General features: G+C 41.1%; 3 protein-coding genes across 8 annotated transcripts in view; 2 read left to right on the forward strand and 1 right to left on the reverse strand.

Moving 5' to 3' along the window:
• Positions 1–142: 142 nt before the first annotated feature.
• On the forward strand, positions 143–9,786 carry CMC4 (C-X9-C motif containing 4). 5 transcript variants are annotated; one of them, XM_010352762.2, is made up of 3 exons: positions 143–683; positions 7,360–7,427; positions 9,414–9,786. In XM_010352762.2, exons 2-3 carry the CDS (start codon positions 7,370–7,372, stop codon positions 9,560–9,562), a joined length of 207 nt encoding a protein of 68 aa, XP_010351064.1. In that variant the 5' UTR covers positions 143–683; positions 7,360–7,369; the 3' UTR covers positions 9,563–9,786. The 5 variants fall into 5 exon arrangements, with proteins under 5 accessions (XP_010351064.1, XP_010351072.1, XP_030789721.1 ...); XM_010352770.2 differs by having other exon boundaries at positions 276–413; XM_030933861.1 differs by lacking the exon at positions 143–683 and adding an exon at positions 5,872–5,894.
• MTCP1 (mature T cell proliferation 1) lies at positions 241–9,786 on the forward strand. 2 transcript variants are annotated; one of them, XR_004058333.1, is made up of 6 exons: positions 568–683; positions 5,323–5,474; positions 5,591–5,761; positions 5,843–5,894; positions 7,360–7,427; positions 9,414–9,786. XR_004058333.1 is itself a non-coding variant. In XM_010352801.2 (5 exons), exons 2-4 carry the CDS (start codon positions 5,370–5,372, stop codon positions 5,888–5,890), a joined length of 324 nt encoding a protein of 107 aa, XP_010351103.1. In that variant the 5' UTR covers positions 241–683; positions 5,323–5,369; the 3' UTR covers positions 5,891–5,894; positions 5,981–6,342. The 2 variants fall into 2 exon arrangements, 1 of the variants encoding a protein (XP_010351103.1); XM_010352801.2 differs by lacking the exons at positions 7,360–7,427; positions 9,414–9,786 and adding an exon at positions 5,981–6,342 and having other exon boundaries at positions 241–683.
• A 6,749-nt stretch (positions 9,787–16,535) lies between these two features.
• The window catches only part of FUNDC2 (FUN14 domain containing 2), a 28,451-nt gene continuing 26,995 nt past the window's right edge, over positions 16,536–17,991 (reverse strand). The window contains exon 5 of the mRNA XM_010352859.2: positions 16,536–17,052. Within this exon, the coding sequence (XP_010351161.2) occupies positions 16,975–17,052 (78 nt within the window). The 3' untranslated portion in view covers positions 16,536–16,974. The remainder of the gene's footprint in view (positions 17,053–17,991) is intronic.

Here is a 17,991-nt window from a genome sequence, read left to right on the forward strand (position 1 = left end):
GGGCGGGGCTGTGGGGGCGGGGCTGTGGGGGCGAGGAGGGGGTAGCGGGCGCGAGGCTGGCGCGCGGGGGCGGGCCTTGGCGCGCGGGGGCGGGGCCCGCCCAGCAGCACCTGGGAAACGCCCGCGGGGTTTGGGGCAGGCGTGGCCGTCGGGGCGGAGGGCGGTGGCCGGCCGCGGTCCGGGCGTCAGGCCGGGCGGCGGGGGCGGCAGGGAGGCGGCGCTCTGGGGCCGCAGGCGGACGTACTCTGTGAGCCGCGCCCGGGCGCCTGGGCAGGCGCCTCCCGAGTACCGGCGCCCATTTTGCCCGCCCGCTAAGGAGACCCGTGCGCGGCCTACACGCTTGGGGGACAGCCCTTTAAGACGACATCTCCGCGAACGCCGGCCTCTTGAGCCAGGGGGACGCTCTTTTGAAAGTCAGTCCCAAAACAGTTAAGGTTTTATTTTATTTTGTTTTATTTCCAAGTCACAGCCCCCGAATCTCGTACAACTCTCCCTGGACCACTTCCGGTTGCCGGCCCGCGCCTCATAACTTCGGTTCGAGTGACCTCGGCCCGGGATGCCCCTCGGCTCACCCCGGGCTCACGTCGCGATCCTGGCTTGAGTGGCCCAGGGTGGGAGACCTGGAAGTTTTAGCCTAGCTGTTCTCAAGGCGGATTAATTAGCCCAAGAAACATTATATTCATGTGAGTAACCTTTTGCAGAAACAGTGTTATACTGTATCTGAAAAAGTATCACTCTTAAGCTTGGCTGCTGCTACTTTCTACAAAGGCTTTTAGGTAGCTATTTGTTGGATACAGGGAAGGGGAAATGGAGAACTTCAGTTTTTATTCAAGTTCGGATGTATCACATTAGGTATCCAGAATGCAAGTTTCCTCGGGTCTCCTTGTCTCGATGATATCAGACAGTGAAAATATATGTAAAAGTAATTTTATTTCGAGGTTTGTCAAACGTGCCAAGGATAAAAGTACAGATCTTCCAACTCACAAGTCTAGGAATCACACGTGGATTTTGGAAGCGATTCTAAATCAAAGCACAATATATGCCGTGCCGCCTCCACAGCCCGTCCGTGTTCGTGTCTTTGATTTGGTTTTCTACTTTGTGTAGTTTTGAAGCCAGGCAGGTATGGCAGTACTGGAAAGGGAACATTCCCAAGGTGCTACTTCAAGTGTTGATGCTTTGCTCTTTTCTCCCAAGTCAGTTCCAACCCAAGTCTCCCCACACATAGGGTCCCCATCCAGTGCAACGATCTGTAATGTGCACGCCAGCAGCCTCCGTTTTTACCTAACGATCTGTAAGGATCACATGGCACATCTTTCTATAATTAATTTGATCATGATGAAGGTTGGAAAATTTTCGTGTGCAGTTACATTGGACCTGTCTAAATTTTCTCTTGTTTCAATTTTATATCATATGTTATTTTCAGTTACTGTTTGTGGCTAGTATGCCCCGTCCTGATGGAGCAGGAACGGCTGTTCTTACTATTATGATATTAATATTTGGTGATGGGATATAGTGCCTTTAGGCACTTTCAAGAAGAAAAATACCTTTTGTTTGTTATCGGCGGTAGTCAATCTCATATTCCAGAATGAGGTTCACTAACTTTTCTAATGCTCATGGCTGCCTTTTACAGCTCCAGGCATTTAATTGGAGTAGAACAAAATTATTAACATTTATGGCAAGCTTATTATATGCTACATACTAAGCATTTATATGCCTGGTACATGTAAACTGCCCCAGTTGAAGTCAAGCTCAACAACTTCCCCATTGTGTGACCTTGAGCAAGTTACCTAACTTCTCTGTGCCTTACTTTTCCTCACCTTTAAGTGGGGATGATAGTAATACTGCCCACCTCATAGCGCCCTATGAAGATTGTGAAAATTAAATGAGTCAATATATGTAAACATACAGGAATGCTAAATAAAGACTATCGTGATTAATATGTTCTTTAATTCTCATTTTACACCTCAGGAAACTGAGGTGGAGAGACGTTAACTTGTCCAAGGTCACAAAGCTAGTAAGTGACAGACTCAGGACTCATACACAGGCCTGGGCCTGTGTTCTTGGTAATTTCACTCATTGTAATTGGACGAGTTTATTAATTGACTTCTAATAAAATAAGTGTATTCAACTGATCAATGTTTAAAAACTGTTCATCAACCTGGCAATTAAAGCAAACTATACTTATTTTAAAAAGACACAAAAGAATTTATTCTGTAAAGAAAAAATGATAGTTTTACTTAGATTACTGCCTAAGAGCCCTTCTATCTTGTATGTCACCCATTTAAAACCTAATTTATAAAATGTCTTACTAAGAAATTGTCTGTCTTGGCCAGTGTGCTCTCTGGCCCCGAAATCAAGGTGACCCTCATGGGGACAATCTCTTCTAGTGGATGATAAAGTTATGCAGTTATCTAAACATTTTTGGAACTCATTTGTATTTGCAGCTGGCAGTATTCCTTGAGTTGAGTTGCACAAGTTTATATTCCATGTATTGTATTGCACTTGTACCTAAGTCTATGTTGAGGTTTTAAAAGATTCGTCTTAGTTCGAGAAGTCCTGAATTTTGTAAACAAGTACCATGTGCAAATAAAATGTTCTCTAGTCAAATAAATTTGGGAAATGTTAACATAAAGTTTCTTTACTGCATAACTTGCCAGAACAGTTACTACACTAATGTGCTTTATGACTCTCCAAGATTCCCAAACTTATTTGACCAAGGAAAATGTTGGGAGCAAGTTTTCTAAGAATCACATTTTTCCACTCATAAAACCTGTGATTTTATAGGCTTTGATCTGAATCCCTCTCCCTCAGCCTTTGCATTTCTGTGCTGAGGATTTTGTTCGTGCTCATATGGTGACTTCTCTGTCCCTTGATCACTGCAGTTGTCTTTCTCTGGGCCTGCATGCCCTCTGAATGGTAGCACACACAAATCCAGGATACTGTGCTGAGAGGTGGTTCCCAGGCTCATCCCACTGATGCCCAGCATGTTGACCTTCGGGTCACAGCAGCACATCACACTGCCTTTCTTCTGAGAATATTTTGTAGTGACTCATAGGCCTCTTTGTAGTGACTCAGTAACTCAGACCATCATCTCCAATCTCTTTGCCCTCTATTCCACTGGCATTATTTCCTTTTAATGTCAGTATAACCAATGCAATTTTGTTTTCCATTCAAAACAAATTTAAATGTCAACATGTTGGTTGTTGCTAGGACTTATCTATGAAGTTGAGATGGTCCTGAAACCCTTAACACATGGTTTCCACTTTTATAAAACAGTTATTGGCCACATTTAAGTCTTTTGTGCTTGAAATCCGAATTTAATATATTTTATTTTGACATTAGTATTTACCAGGTTTTTATTTGTATTTCTCTTTTCCAAAGCTCTGGGAAGGAGGAGAGGCAAAACAACTGTATCTGCAAATGGGAAAAAAGGGGGGGCTTTGGAAAAAAAATTATGTATAGCCAGAGGCTTATGCCTAGAGAATCAATCTCTACCCACGTATACGTAGCCAATCATGACAACCACTGTGGCGTTCCTTTGTTTCCCTTCCCTACCCACCATACATATACACCTGTTCACAGAAACATTGCTTGACCAGTATCTGAGACTTGGGGTGCCCAGAACTGTGTCATTCCTGCTATTGGGCAGTATACAGTACTGTGCTTTTGGGAAGACAGGGCTTGCGAAATAAGCAAAGCAAATGTGTAAGGTGGTTTTGTTTAAATATAAATGTTACAGTAGTCAAAAGAGGCAAGAATTTTCTAAAGTTTTCATAGAGGAGGCAGGCATCTGGACTCTACTATAATAGCACTTAAGATAGGCAGAGAGGCCCAGGGAGGCATTTTAGGCAAATGGAAAGCAAGAGCAAGGGTATGGAGCTAGAAATGAGCCTGGTATTTGGGGAAAGTTGGTCTCAACTGCAGTGGTAGTTGTAGTGCCTGCTGGAATTGGTGACATATAGGATGTAGCAACTGAATAAGAGGAAGAAATCCAAGATAACTCAAAAGTTTTGAGTCTGCAGGATCAGGAATGGTGGTGTTGCCATTGAGAGAAATCAGGATTTGGTTAAGGAGAAAGTTTAGACGAGTTTGAAATGAGAGAGCACATATGTATGAAAACTAAGACAGGAGCTTGCACCAGGCTCAGAGTCAGATGCACTCAGGGTATAATGGGTGAAGCATCTGGTTGCTCTTGACAGTCTCACTTTGAGGACTCTAACAGCCACCCTCCCACGCTGCATTTCCTTTCCCACCTAATGAGAATAGGAGGTCTTTGTTTTGTGGGGCAGCTCCCCCAATGCCATATCTATACTCTGGCCAAAGGTAGAAATACAGTACAACTGCGCTATAATGCTGTGAGTAAGGTCTAGAAGATTCACTCATGCAAATGCACATCAAGTTATTGTGAGGTCCTAAAATGAGATCTGGGGCTTGGGCAGAGGATCATTATAGAGAGAGTTTGCCCTACCCCTCAAATGCTTCAGGAGGTATGCTTCCTTTACACCTCTCAAATATGCTTCTGGTCTTCTGGCTTAGGAAGTCAAAATTTAAACCTAGTCCTCTATGGAAAAATGGGCTCCTGTAATATCCTGAGAATTATTAAAATAAAACAAGGACCTAGATGGATGACTTTCATTTGCACTCACTCAGCTCCAAATCACTGTGATCCCCAAAATCTCTTGCAGCTTAGAAATTCCATGAAGCTAGCTTACTTTTCCTAACAAGAAAATCCCCTTCTAGAAATGCCCATCCGCTATTTGTAAACTTTCTTAGTACACTGATAAATAGATCCTTTGCCCTTAAAACAAACTTTCAATTTCAACTCTGAAAGCCATACATATATGTCCTTCAGAATCTTACCTTTTAAAATGGAAACTGCTTGGAAGTGGCTTTTACCTGGGGAATATGGCATGCATGTGTCTGTTATACTGCCTTCCTGCCAAAATAAGTGTGTCCTTAGGCACGCTCTTTGCATATTCTATTGCTAACTACATTTTGCCAGACACCGCTTGTGAATGCAGTATGTGTGAGACCACTGCCCCGCTTCCTGTAGTGCTAGTCCTACATTTCCACAGAACTCCTCACCTAGCCAAATTCTTGAGCGCTTTGCAGTCAGCAGCACTACCTGAGGCTCTGCCTGAGTGTCACTTCAGTTGTCTTGCAGAAAGCTTCAGATGTCCTTGGTTCTATTTAGGTTGTGCAAATAGACATATATGAGGTTTGGTTCTGGTTAGTGGTTGCTACTACCAGATCACCTTGCTTACTGGTGAGTTCATTCAAACCCAAAAAGTCACACCTGTGTCCTGTGCGCGGGTGCTGCAGGCTTAGGTGGAGAAAAGCAGGGCTAGAATTGGAACCCAAAGCCCAGAATGGCAGGAGAGGATGTGGGGGCTCCACCCGATCACCTCTGGGTTCACCAAGAGGGTATCTACCGCGACGAATACCAGCGCACGTGGGTGGCCGTCGTGGAAGAGGTAACTGTTTACATTTTGCTTATTTCTTTGATTTTGCTTTCAAGTAACTTGGTTTCTATTCCAGTCTCAATATTCTGAAGTCTTTGGTTTTATTTTTGATCATTCCTTTCCATTAGGAGACGAGTTTCCTAAGGGCACGAGTCCAGCAAATTCAGGTTCCCTTAGGTGACGCAGCTAGGCCAAGTCACCTTCTTACCTCCCAGCTACCTCTCATGTGGCAACTCTACCCGGAGGAGCGCTACATGGATAACAACTCTCGCTTGTGGCAGATACAGCATCATTTAATGGTACACATGTTGCTTAATTATTTTCCATTGTATTGGGACTCTCGTAACAGAGTACTCCATAAATTTTTCTTTTTCTGACAGGTCAGGGGAGTACAGGAGCTGTTGCTTAAGCTTTTGCCTGATGACTAACCTGGTATGTATTTCTATTTCTCCTCCGTCCTCCCCCTCTTTGTTTTGGCTCTATTCAGTTGTGGTGATTTTAATGATTTTTTTTTCCAGGTGCTGGGATTCTACGAAGATATGCTCCTTTGTTCTGTTCAGTATTTGGCAATCACTTCATCCACTACTGCAGTGCACCCACCCTTGGGCCTGGGGGGAGGGAGTGGGTTGAAAAACTGCTCAAGAAACAGAAGTTTAGGAAGGGTCATGAAGAATACTGCAAGTGAAACTGCAGAGAGAGGTTACGTAGGCAGAAAGCAAGTCAACAAAAGCACTTAGTCAGGATCCGTAACTTGAAATTGACTCCTTTGGAAATTGCCATAGAACCCTTAATGGACATCATCGGCTGGACCTGGGATCTGATGAATCCCACAAAAGTCAGCACCTTCTACAGAACAGATGCCCTGATCACCAAGGACTTGGTACTGATTTAGAGAGAAGAGAGCAGCTCCTAGCAGCATCAACATCTATTTGTCGCTTATTTGCCCTGCAGCAATTCACCTGCCTTTCCTTCTCCCATCCTGTAAATATCCTAGGTTTTGCTCCAGTGTTTCCCATCCCAGTACTGACCTAATTTGGATCTACTGAGTATTTAGAGGGCTCTGAAAAGAGATATGCATTGATGAAATTAGCTACAAAGGCTTCTGGGCCTTTTTTTTCTATCTGAAATCGTGTCTTCAAATTACTGGAAGTTGCTGATCAAAATTGTGGGCTCTTAAATTCATTCTCTGATTACAGATATTTTAAATAAGCTGGTTTCTATAAGAACTTCAAGAAAAACCATTTTAGCTGCTTAACTGGCACCTTTCTCAGGAAGTAATAACACCAAATATTGCTGATTCCTAGGAAAACATTTACTACTTGTAAAAAATTTCCTGAGTTAAAGTAGTCATAACAGTTTATATACATTAAAAGTAAGGTTTTACTTTAAAAAAAAAAAAAAAGTCTTGGGAATAATAGCTACCATGTATTGAGTCCTTTCTGCCTTCCAGGCACTATTGTATGTACCTTATATACTTTATCACATTTAATCCTCCTGTCAATGCTTTGAGGTAGGTATGATTCCCATTTTATATATGAGTAATAAAAAAAGCTCAAGGAGTTTAATCATTTATCAAGGGTTTCTTCTGCGAATGATAGAGCCAGGCTGCGCCATCGGCTCCTCTAGCCTAACGTTGGTTTACAGTATTCAAAAAGAGTTGATTGAATTCACGGTTTTTTTCTTCCATGTAAAGCTATTTATATCTTCCAAGCCTAATGAAATGGATATTATAAAAATACAGTTGATTCATCCTGTGTTTGGGAAGAGTATTTTTAGTGTAATTATTTTCCAGCAATTGTAAGGGCATACTGCTTGTCTCAGAAGAAAATTCCACGTAGAGGGGCTTTAAAGTCTTTATGGAAAAAAAGGAAAATAAAAATCATTTTTCTTGTTTTAGTTTTCTGGATATGCCGCAGAAGGATCCGTGCCAGAAGCAAGCCTGTGAGATACAGAAATGTTTACAAGGTAGTATATTGTAAAATGCTTTAAAAATATTTTTCCACTGTGAACTAACTATGAGAGACCAATTATTCTTTTATCTGTATTAACTCTTTTTTAAGAATGTAATATATATGTAATTATCCTGAAGATTCCCTTCATTGTATCATTTAGCATCACTTACCTAGAACAATTCAGACTTCCTGGGGCTAGGGTCTGGCTGGGAATCAGTCTAGAAAACTAACCAGGTGATTTTAATGCACAGCCAGAGTTGAGAATTACTGAGCTAAGCAAAAGGGTTTTTTTGTTGTTTGTTTTTACTAAAAGGCTAGTTTTAAATTGGTTGGTTATACTTCACTGCAGCTGACAATTCACTTTTTAAAAGCAATCTGGAAGAGGTGGGGTTGAAATAACAATTGGAATTCAGGCTGCCAAAGCCATCAGCTAACTCTTAAAGGCAGAAGTGAATCTCAACTAAAGCATATTTGAGGTGATTTGTCCATTTGTCCAACTACTAAGTTTGACCAAATGTTGGAGGATTTTAGTTTTCTAATCAGTGAATGATTATTGCCAGAAGAGCAAATAGAAAAAGCTATAAGCTATCTGAATTTGAAAATATTTTAGTAAGTTTTCCCCACTAGTAAAGTAATAGATAGAGATGGACGGTCATGAAAATATAGAAAGGTGTGAAGGAAAAATGTTCAGAGTTCCCCCAAAGATTTACCACCAAAGAAATCCTTTGTGTATTTCCTTGGACTTTTAGCTTTCATTCTTGGACTTTTCATTTTTTGATGTAAGCAATATTTTATAAAATCTTTTAGATTAAAATCTGGATGTATAATAATGCCATTTTAGTTAAACTTTTCTTCCCTCCAACTTCAAGGAAAAGGAAAAAGTTTTTTGCATTGAATTCCTTCTCCCAAATAAATCCTTACCTTGTTTGAAATAACCCATGGCTAAGGGAAAGAATAAGTTAAAAAGAGCTGGTGACACCCCCTTGGCACAGTGTGGGAGGATTGAGAACTGGAAAGACTAAGAGTTAGCATTAAGCACTCACTAGATGACAAGCACCGTTATAAGGACATGATACATATTAAGCCTTTCATCCATGAGGTAGATGCTACTATGACCCTCATTTCATAAAGGGGAAAACAGACACAGAAGTTATATAATTGGACTAGGGTCACATAGCTAGTAAGAGGTATGGTGACAATTTGAACATCCCACAACCCCACCCTTGGTCTAGCTCCAAATCTGGACTGTTACCCACCCTGCTATACTGCCTTTCTAATCAGAATTGTCTTTCCTATCCTGAGCTAACTACTATGTACCCCATTTTAGTACTGGGGGACTCATTAACTTCAGCTGACCTAGAGCCTTTAGGTCAGGTCCTCCTTAACTTAGTGTTTATGTATGGTAGGGATCTATAAATGTTTTATGAAAAAGGCCAAACAAGTAATATTTTAGGCTTTGGAGGCCAAAGGCCTTTGTTGTATATATTGTGTATGTGTTGTGTGTTTACAACCCTTTAAAAATCTAAAATCCATTCTTAGCTCCCAGCTGTAAAAACAGGCTGAATTTGACCCTAAGGCTGCAGTTTGCCAATTCCTGATGCACAGTCTTAGTAGGGGAGGTCCAACAATCAGCTTAAACTGTATGCAAAATAATGTGTGGTTTATGTGCATTTTCCTAATTCATCAAATTAGTGACCAGTAATAATAATGATGTTAAAAACCAATGTCCTGGAAAAAGGTGCATGTGTGCTATCAACTCAACCTTGAAGGAAATTATATATTAAAATCGCTTTCAACCACTTTGTAAATCATACTTTTCTTCCTAATGAACCTGTCGACAGGTCTCTAAATTTGAAAGAATTCAGTGGATTTTGGTATATCTTCTTTCTTCCAGTTCCATAGGTACTGAAAGTGAAAAGGGGTGGGAAGCACTGATCTAAACTTCCCTGTACCTTAGTCCTATGAGATCATGACTAGACTCTGCCTGTATGTTTTTCAGCCAACAACTACATGGAATCAAAGTGTCAGGCTGTCATCCAAGAACTGCGTAAGTGTTGTGCTCAGTATCCCAAGGGAAGATCTGTCGTCTGTTCAGGATTTGAAAAAGAAGAGGAAGAAAACCTAACACTGAAGTCTGCATCAAAGTAAAGTTTCTGCTGAAGTGCTGCTCCATGTTTCCACCAAATGAATTTTTTTTATCCTCCTGACTTTCTTCAGGTCAGGTAGCAGCAAATAGCAAATGAAAAAGTCAGTTATAAAAGTTAATGAATATGCCATCTATGCAGAACAGGCAGAAATATAAACACATTAAAAGACAAATATGTAGAATGTAATATACTGAGCTGCTAAAATAAACCTGTTTAAGAGAAAAAGTTTGGTTTTGTACTAAATGTATTTTAAGACTATTAGATATAGGGTATTAATGAATTCTCTTGAAGTTCAGACCACTAGTGCCATTCATCAAACTTAAGTCCTGTGAGGTATGTTAGGTGAAAGGACTCACTTCCAGCATCACAATTTTGATGCCTTTTTTTTTCTTGAGATGGAGTCTCACTCTCACCCAGGCTAGAGTGCAATGGTGCGATCTCAGCCCACCGCAACCTCTGCCTACCGGGTTCAAGCCATTCTCCTGCCTCAGCCTCCCAAGTAGCTGGGATTATAGGCATGCGCTACCACACGTAGCTAATTTTTGTGTTTTTAGTAGATGGGGTTTCACCATGTTGGTCAGGCTGGTCTTGAACTCCTGACCTCATGATCTGCCCACTTCGGCCTCCCAAAGTGCTGGGATTACAGGTGTGAGCCAATGTTGATACCTTTTATAGATTACATGCTAAATGAATTCAAAGTTTCCTTTAAACTAACTCATTACCTTTTGCACTTCCAAAAATACAGAGCAAAAAGTGTCTTTCCAGATGCCAGTAAGAGCATTTCTTTCTGCTTTTGCATCCCCACCCCAGCGACTAACCAGAAGTGCTTAATATTCATTCAGTCAGTGGTAAGAAAGGCATAGAAATGATGCTTGTAATGTTTAATGATCCTTAATTTATCATGAAGGAACTGAAGAAAAAATTTTCATTGGAAGTCAGGTAGGCATCCAGATAATTCAAACTTAGTTGGTTTATCTATTCTTTATATCGTAATAATAAAAACCTGTTACAGAGGATCCAGACAATATTAATACAAAGCTGCTGAATGAAGCCTATTGACAGTTGTCAGTCACTTTATGAAGTAGGAGGAGGCAACATGCAACAGGCCATTTGCTTTCCTCAAATGGATGCTTGAACCACCGAAGTCCGTCCTCTAAAAAAGAAAAAGATGACTAAAAGCAGGAACAATTTCTGCTAGGTTCCTAATGTTAAAATACCATGATTATTTGAGACCAACTGTTTTCTTTAAAGCAGCATTCCTCAGAGTGTTTCTAGAAACTGCTGTAACCAGAAGAAAAAAAAGGCTTCTGTGTTCAGGTAAGTTTGGGGAATGCTAGAGCTTTCAAAAAGCCTAAGTGAACCTGTTTTGCATCTCTGTGTGTGAATGCTCTCCAGAGAGACTTAGAAAAATGCTGCCTTAGAGACGTTTGGTTCACAAACCAGAGTAACAGAGCTAAATCCCCATGAAATTTAAATGAAGTCTTGTGTTAATAATAAAACAATAAAACATTATACAACTTTAATGTTACACCATCTACAAATCTAAATTACATTTAAAATTATCAGTTGATAGTGGTATTAGGATTTACTTTAGGAATCACTGCATGATCAAATAGATTGTTTTTCTATGTTTTATTGCTTATTTTTACTGAGTTAACTACTCCAGTTTCAGACTCTTTTAAATGTTTTTACGCTAAAGTATATGTATTAGTCCATTGTTGCATTGCTACAAAAAATGCCTGAGACTGGATAATTTATAAAGAAGAGGTTTAGTTGGCTCACAGTTCCATGGGCTGTACAGGAAGCATGGCACTGGTATCTGATGGGCTTCTGGGGATGCAAATGCAAGAAAACAGTCATGGCAGAAGGCAAAAGGGGAGTGAGCACTCCACATGGCCAAAGCAGGAGCAAGAGAGAGTGCGGGGTGAAGTGCCACACACTTTTAAATGACCAGATCTCATGAGAACTCACTATCATGAGTAAAGTACCAAGAGGGGATGGTGCTAAACCATCCATGAGAAACCCGCCCCCATGATCCAATCACCTGTCACCAGGATCCACCTCCATTAGGGAACACAGTTCAACATGAGACTCAGTGGATCCAAACTGTATCAGTATACTACTTTCTTTCAGTTTTGAAAGGTTCAAATCAGTTCTTTCCTTTAAAGGATTGTCTCAGTTTAAGTCAACAAATCTATTTGAAGACATTAATTTAACTCTTATTATTTTTAGCTATTATTATGATATACAAAAAATAAAATAGCCATTATAAAAGGCTTAACATTTACTGAGTGCTTCTTATTGCTAGGGACCAACATTAACACTGAATGTCAGTCTTAAGGAAAGAACTCTAGGAAGGTGAAAACTATGATCTCCCAGTTTAGAAACCGCCCCCCCCCAAAAAAAAAAACCAACCCTGTTAAGTTGGCTATTAGTGATGCTACGTTTAATCACTTGGTTAGTGACTGACCTTTTAGCTAGAAAAAGCCCTTGCTCTTCCAGTTTGCCACAGTGCAACAACTCCTTTCCTTGCATTCACTCCACACGATTCCTAAGACATTTAATGAACTATAATATTACACTTGTGTTCAGTATTCAGAAGGCATCTGAAGTTGTATGGCACTTAATATAAAAGGCCTTAAAGCCCTGTTAAGCAAAACTCTTCATTTTTTCAGCACCAGCTTCCAACTCTGTACTTCAGTGGTTCTCAGTCTCAGCTGCTCATTAGAAAAAGCTAAGACACTTTAAAACCTCAGGATGTCTGAACAGCACCCCAGACCAGTGAAATCAGAATTTGTAGGATGAGAGCTGGGCATCAGTAGTTTTTAAAATTTCACAGGTGATTGCCAAGTGCAAGCAAGGATGAAAACCACTGCTCTCAATAATGTCATTTCTTACCATTTTAAAATTTAAAAAGACAGTTTTGACAAGTCAGTAAGCTGACTTTAAAGCTTTATACAAATGTGAAAAAGTGCAACACTGTTTTCTTTTTAAAAAGAAGTATTAAGATTCATGACCCTTAAAAAGAATACAAGTATCAGAAATATAAGCTACACCATATGACTTCTAGAAAAATCAGGCTCAGAACTAAAATAGGTTTTCTGCCCAATTACTCAAATGTTAGTGTGACCTCTTAGAGAATTGGGCAGAAAATGTATTTTAGTTCTGGGCCTGATTTCCGAGAAATCATACTGGATTTCATGACAGAGAAATGAAGCTGATAATTTGGTGGAGGGAGCAGAGGGCAGCAGTCAAATTTTTATCTGGGGTCCAAAACTGGCTGTGAGCTTCCCTCTGAGAAGAAATTGACATCATCATGAAACACTGATGATACTCAGAAATTTCAAATCCATCAGTGTACCATTTTTTTCAAGCAGATTCCCAAACTGTACAAAAGTAGAGGTTCCAAATAAGAGCCCAACCATTAGTTATGCCCATCTTTCTGGCAACCATCAAACAAAAGAATGATGGAGAGACTATTCTTACAATAGTTAACTACACAGTAACTCCGCTTTCCAAAACCAGAAGCACCCACCCCAAGAGCATGTTGGCTAGAATTATGCAAGAGTTCATTCCTTGTAGAATCTGGTCCTCCAACTTGAATCGTCTTCTGCCAGCATCCATGAGGAGACAGTAACTGCCCAGATCCAGTAGCAAGGACTGTCATCCCAGTGGTGGGGGAGTCAAGAACCCCACTGTCCTGTTAATGAAATCTGGAGGCTGAATGGCAGGAGATGGCAGCAAACAAGCAGCCATTTGGGAGGAGAGTCATGCTAATAGATTATCACAATGACAGTAACACGACAATGGGCTGCTCAGGCAAGGGTCCCCACCACCACATCCCTCCCCCGACCCAGCTCCCGTGTCAGCAATGAGGATAGACATCCTTGGGGGAGACTGAAACATTGGACTCCATCTGTTGAGCCCGAGCAGGCAGCTGCCAGAAAGTGCCCCTGGATCTGTCTCTGCTCTCCAACTCTGGGGAGAACCTTGGGAAGAAGAGACTCAAACATTCTACGTCTCCTGTAGCATGCTCCAAGTCCCCATCCCACCAAGTCCCATTGCGGGAGAGACGCTGGGTCAAAGGGTGGCTCAAAGTGGCGAGGACGCAGGGCGGACCCACAGTAGCCAGGAAGGGGACAGAAGGGGTCCCTGCTGCCATCCTATTGGTTGACAACTTGGAAGCCTTGAGTGCGGTGTTACCACGTCGCCGCCACAAGGGGGCGATGAAACTCCGAACACATTCGAAGTCAAGTTTCTCCGGACCATACACAGCGACAACGCTCTTCCCAAGGAAAAACTTCTGCCCCACCACCGCTAATTAGGAAGTCCAGAACGTTATTGGACTCTGCTACTGGAGAAAATACGTGCCTAGCTCAGCAGGCCTCTCCAGTCAAATGAAAATAGTGCATTGAAAGGTGGAGCTGCCTGGTCCTTGAATCATCTCAGTTTTCCATGGAGGAGTGGTAGCTGTTCTTTTGGGGAAAACCTTAACTCCCACTTCACCACCTGAAACAAAGATGCTGGCACAATAGGGCCTTGATTCACAGGTACCCCTAATGCCTGAGCCTACTTCACTGATGGTTCAGCTAAACTGAAAACAAGGTGTGCAGCTGTGCATGTTCAACCTCCATGCCAGCTCTGTACAATCCCAGGTGGTCGCCGTGGCCTCACACAGTGGGCAGAACTCACAGCCATTCTCATACTAGCAGGATGAGGCCAACCTGCAATACTGACCTCAACCATGACCCTCACAGTCCTAGAGACAACCAGCGGGGAAAAAACTTCAGGAGAGACCTACCTACAGATCTTAATTCAGACAATCAGGATAGAGTCTGAGGCCAGACTATTACAACCTACTCAAGGTAATTTAGAACCACTTGCTAATCTTTGCTGTACTCACCAATAATCACAGGAAAAACAGATGCACCAAAAGACAACCCCTACCCCACTGGAGAGGCAGTGGGTGGCCAGTCTGCCCACATGCAACCCAAAGGGGCACAGAGCATTTTGGTTAGCTTTGCTGTTATCATCCCATAGCTGTGGGTAAGTCACACAGCTAAAGTGGCTGCAGTCACTATCACCATATATGGCATAACCCAGAGACCCAGATGTCAGGAGAGGCAGAGTGTGGGGAAGCAGGAAACAGATGACTCAGTGTCACTACATATATCCATATCAATATATAGAGATATAAATATATAGCAAACAAAAATTTAGAGGAGGATATATAAGGTTAAGAGACTTATTCATATCATGCAAATACAACGTGAACCTTGCATGAATTTTTTTTTTTTTTTTTTTTTTTGAGACAGAGTCTCGCTCTGTCGCCCAGGCTGGAGTGCAGTGGCTGGATCTCAGCTCACTGCAAGCTCCGCCTCCCAGGTTCATGCCATTCTCCTGCCTCAGCTTCCCGAGTAGCTGGGACTACAGGCGCCGCCACCTCGCCCGGCTAGTTTTTTGTATTTTTTAGTAGAGACGGGGTTTCACCGTGTTAGCCAGGATGGTCTCGATCTCCTGACCTCGTGATCCGCCCGTCTCAGCCTCCCAAAGTGCTGGGATTACAGGCTTGAGCCACCGCGCCCAGCCACCTTGCATGAATTTTGATTCAAACAAACTAAATGTAAAATACTTGAGGAAATTTTGAACACTGATCAGATTTTGGATATTATGTAATTACTGTTAATGTTTGATATGATGAGGTACTATATTTATGATTTTTAGAAATAATTTTTACCTTTTAGAGATACATACTGAAATATGATCAAATGACATTTTGATATTTGTTTCACAATAATTGGTAAAAACGAGCATAGCTATAATTTTGTTGTAGGTGAGAGATACATGGGGGGATTATTGTACTATATTCTCTACTTTTATATATTCCTGAAAGCATCCATAATAAAAAGTGAAAAAAAATAAGTTCTTATAGAAAAATACGCAGCAAAAAGGCTCATACCATTATGGTTTTGAGATGATTCATACATATTGCAAACAAAATGGCTTATGTTTCCTTAAATGTAAGGAGAAAAACGCAAATAGGTGATTTCTGTAAAGTTCCACACATCCACTGGTAGTTTTGATTTTCAAATTCAATACATCATTCTCAAGACGGGTTAAAATGCAAACATTTTTAAATGTATGGCCTTAGAAACACACTCATATTTCACAAGAGATCATCTCCAAGATTAATGATTAATTCTGAGTAAAACTAACCTTTAATAGTGAGTTTTCTTTCTATAAAGTCATTATTCATATATTCCACAAATACTAAGCACCTATTAAGTGCTAAGCCCTGTGAGTATAATGGTGAAGACAGAAGTCTTACCCTCTGAAAGCTGATTGATATTCTGGTTGGGACTGTAGACATGGTAACATGCCACTACAGCAAAATATGCTAAGATTCTGTGTGTGTGCATGTGTGTGTGTGCGTGTGTAAGCTTTTAAAGAATAATTCTAGGGGTTGTGGTCATCATGAGATGGTAGATTACACTTGACAGAAATTTATTTCACATGTATCACAAGAAAGATACATATAAAGATACAATATGTATCTTTCTTAATTCGGAATCCCTGGAAAGCTACTTCTTTAAAATTCTGGTTTAAATGTTGTATTTCAAACTAACTAGATAAAAAAAAAAAAAAGAAGTGGCACAGAGGAGTTATGGCCACCCCTAATGTTTTGATAAGAATACTTCATTCACATTTCAAAGCTTAAAACCTTTTCTACGAAATAAAAATCCAAGATCTTCCCTTTCCCACCTAAATCATTTGTTTTACAATAAATAAACCCTTTGGAAACAGCCATGAGATACATTATCCTGTATGGTAGAAAACATTCCTGGACAATATCAGATTTTTCAATTATAATAATTATGCTGCCAATTTTGTCGGCATAATTATAACACATTTAAATAGCTCTTTCTGTAATGTAAAGCCAACTAAAAAAGAAAGTAGACACCAAGATACCAAAATCTTTCATGCTTAAAGGCAAATGTATTCAGTTCCTTTCCATGCAGCACACAATAAGGTTATCTATGTGCTTATTTCTTTTCCAAATCAACAGTTCGGGACAACCTTTCAGGATCCACTCATCCTCCACAGTCAGCCATCTTGCAACATGTTCTCGTAAGTGTCTTGCATGGGGGTAAAGGAACTTTCTTGTTGACCTACAGACTGACCAAGTAGGGGGTGTACTGGGAGGAGAGCTAAGGACTATTGTCTCTTCTGCCACCATCAGGCTCATGATGCCACATTAACTTGTACCAGCAGACGCTTATAGAAGCCACTCGGATCTGCCATGACAGGGAGGAAGGCATAGGAGAAGAGGAGGAGGGACTCGATGTCCTGTGATGGAGTGTAGAGGCTGCTGGCTGGAAAAAAACAGGAACAATGAACATGAGGTCATCTTCCTTAGGATGCCATGCCAAGCAGAAAGCCTCCGAAAAATCCCCCAGTCACTAGAACATTCTTCTTCACAAATGACACCACCTGAAAACAGAAGATAGTACAATGGGTTGTTTTGCTAAGGATGTTAATAATATTAAGAATCATCTCTATTATACCTATGCCAATCTTAACAATGTCAATCCCCTCACCGGTTACGTAGTTTGTACTTTACCCAAAGGGCAATGGACTTACATTAATAGTCTATTTAATAATAATTAAATAGACCTATATATGAAAATGACTACTGGCTGGCATGGGGAGAATAAGACTAGAGGGAGCCTGATAGGAAGGAGGATGCACATCAGGAGGTGGAGACAATGGCTCTTTGAATCAAGGACAAAGAAGGAGAGTTCAGGGGACAGTTATGGGGAAAGAGTAAAACTGCACTAAATAAACTGGTTACAGAGGCAATTCTGTTTCCAATTTTGCTCCTTCCATCCTCTTTGGCATCTACCCTCCAATAGAGGCTTCTCATTTCCTGAAGTCTCTCCCCTAAATCTCTCCATGCATTCCCCTCTGAAACCTGCTCCCAGGTAGATGCTATAAATTCTCATTCTCACACTTCACCACATCTAAGATGATTAACAGGTGAGGTTCTTATTTCCTTAAGTTCCCAAAGCTTCCCACCTCCCCTCTACCCTTCTGGAAAAGCTCCCAGTCATCTGAGACTCAGTGCATACATTCAGACACTCTTTATGGCTCCTTAGTCTGTCCTCTACCAATCTCCTGACCACTCCCCACCCTTCCAAATTCAGAGACAATTTTGGTAACTGGCTCAGACTTCCTCTTTCTCCTAAGTATGATCACCACCTTAGAAAGTGTTCATATGAACAAGACATCCAACATCCTGGCCTGATCATTTCTTGAACTCAAATACAGTGACTTCATCTCCAAACCACCTAAGCTATTCACACCCTGACATTCCCCTAACATTTTTCACACTACCACCCCATCTTCCTAGGACCACTGTCTCCTAAACCT

This window comes from Rhinopithecus roxellana, chromosome 7 (assembly GCF_007565055.1).
Source record: "Rhinopithecus roxellana isolate Shanxi Qingling chromosome 7, ASM756505v1, whole genome shotgun sequence".
Lineage (NCBI taxonomy): Eukaryota > Metazoa > Chordata > Mammalia > Primates > Cercopithecidae > Rhinopithecus > Rhinopithecus roxellana.

Coding starts and splice junctions, on each gene's coding strand:
- MTCP1 (XM_010352801.2), top strand. CDS start 5,370: ATGGCAGGAGAGGATGTGGGGGCTCCACCCGATCACCTCTGGGTTCAC. Junction 5,475..5,590: donor GGGTGGCCGTCGTGGAAGAG/GTAACTGTTTAC, acceptor CCTTTCCATTAG/GAGACGAGTTTCCTAAGGGC. Junction 5,762..5,842: donor AGATACAGCATCATTTAATG/GTACACATGTTG, acceptor TTTTTCTGACAG/GTCAGGGGAGTACAGGAGCT.
- CMC4 (XM_010352762.2), top strand. CDS start 7,370: ATGCCGCAGAAGGATCCGTGCCAGAAGCAAGCCTGTGAGATACAGAAA. Junction 7,428..9,413: donor GATACAGAAATGTTTACAAG/GTAGTATATTGT, acceptor TATGTTTTTCAG/CCAACAACTACATGGAATCA.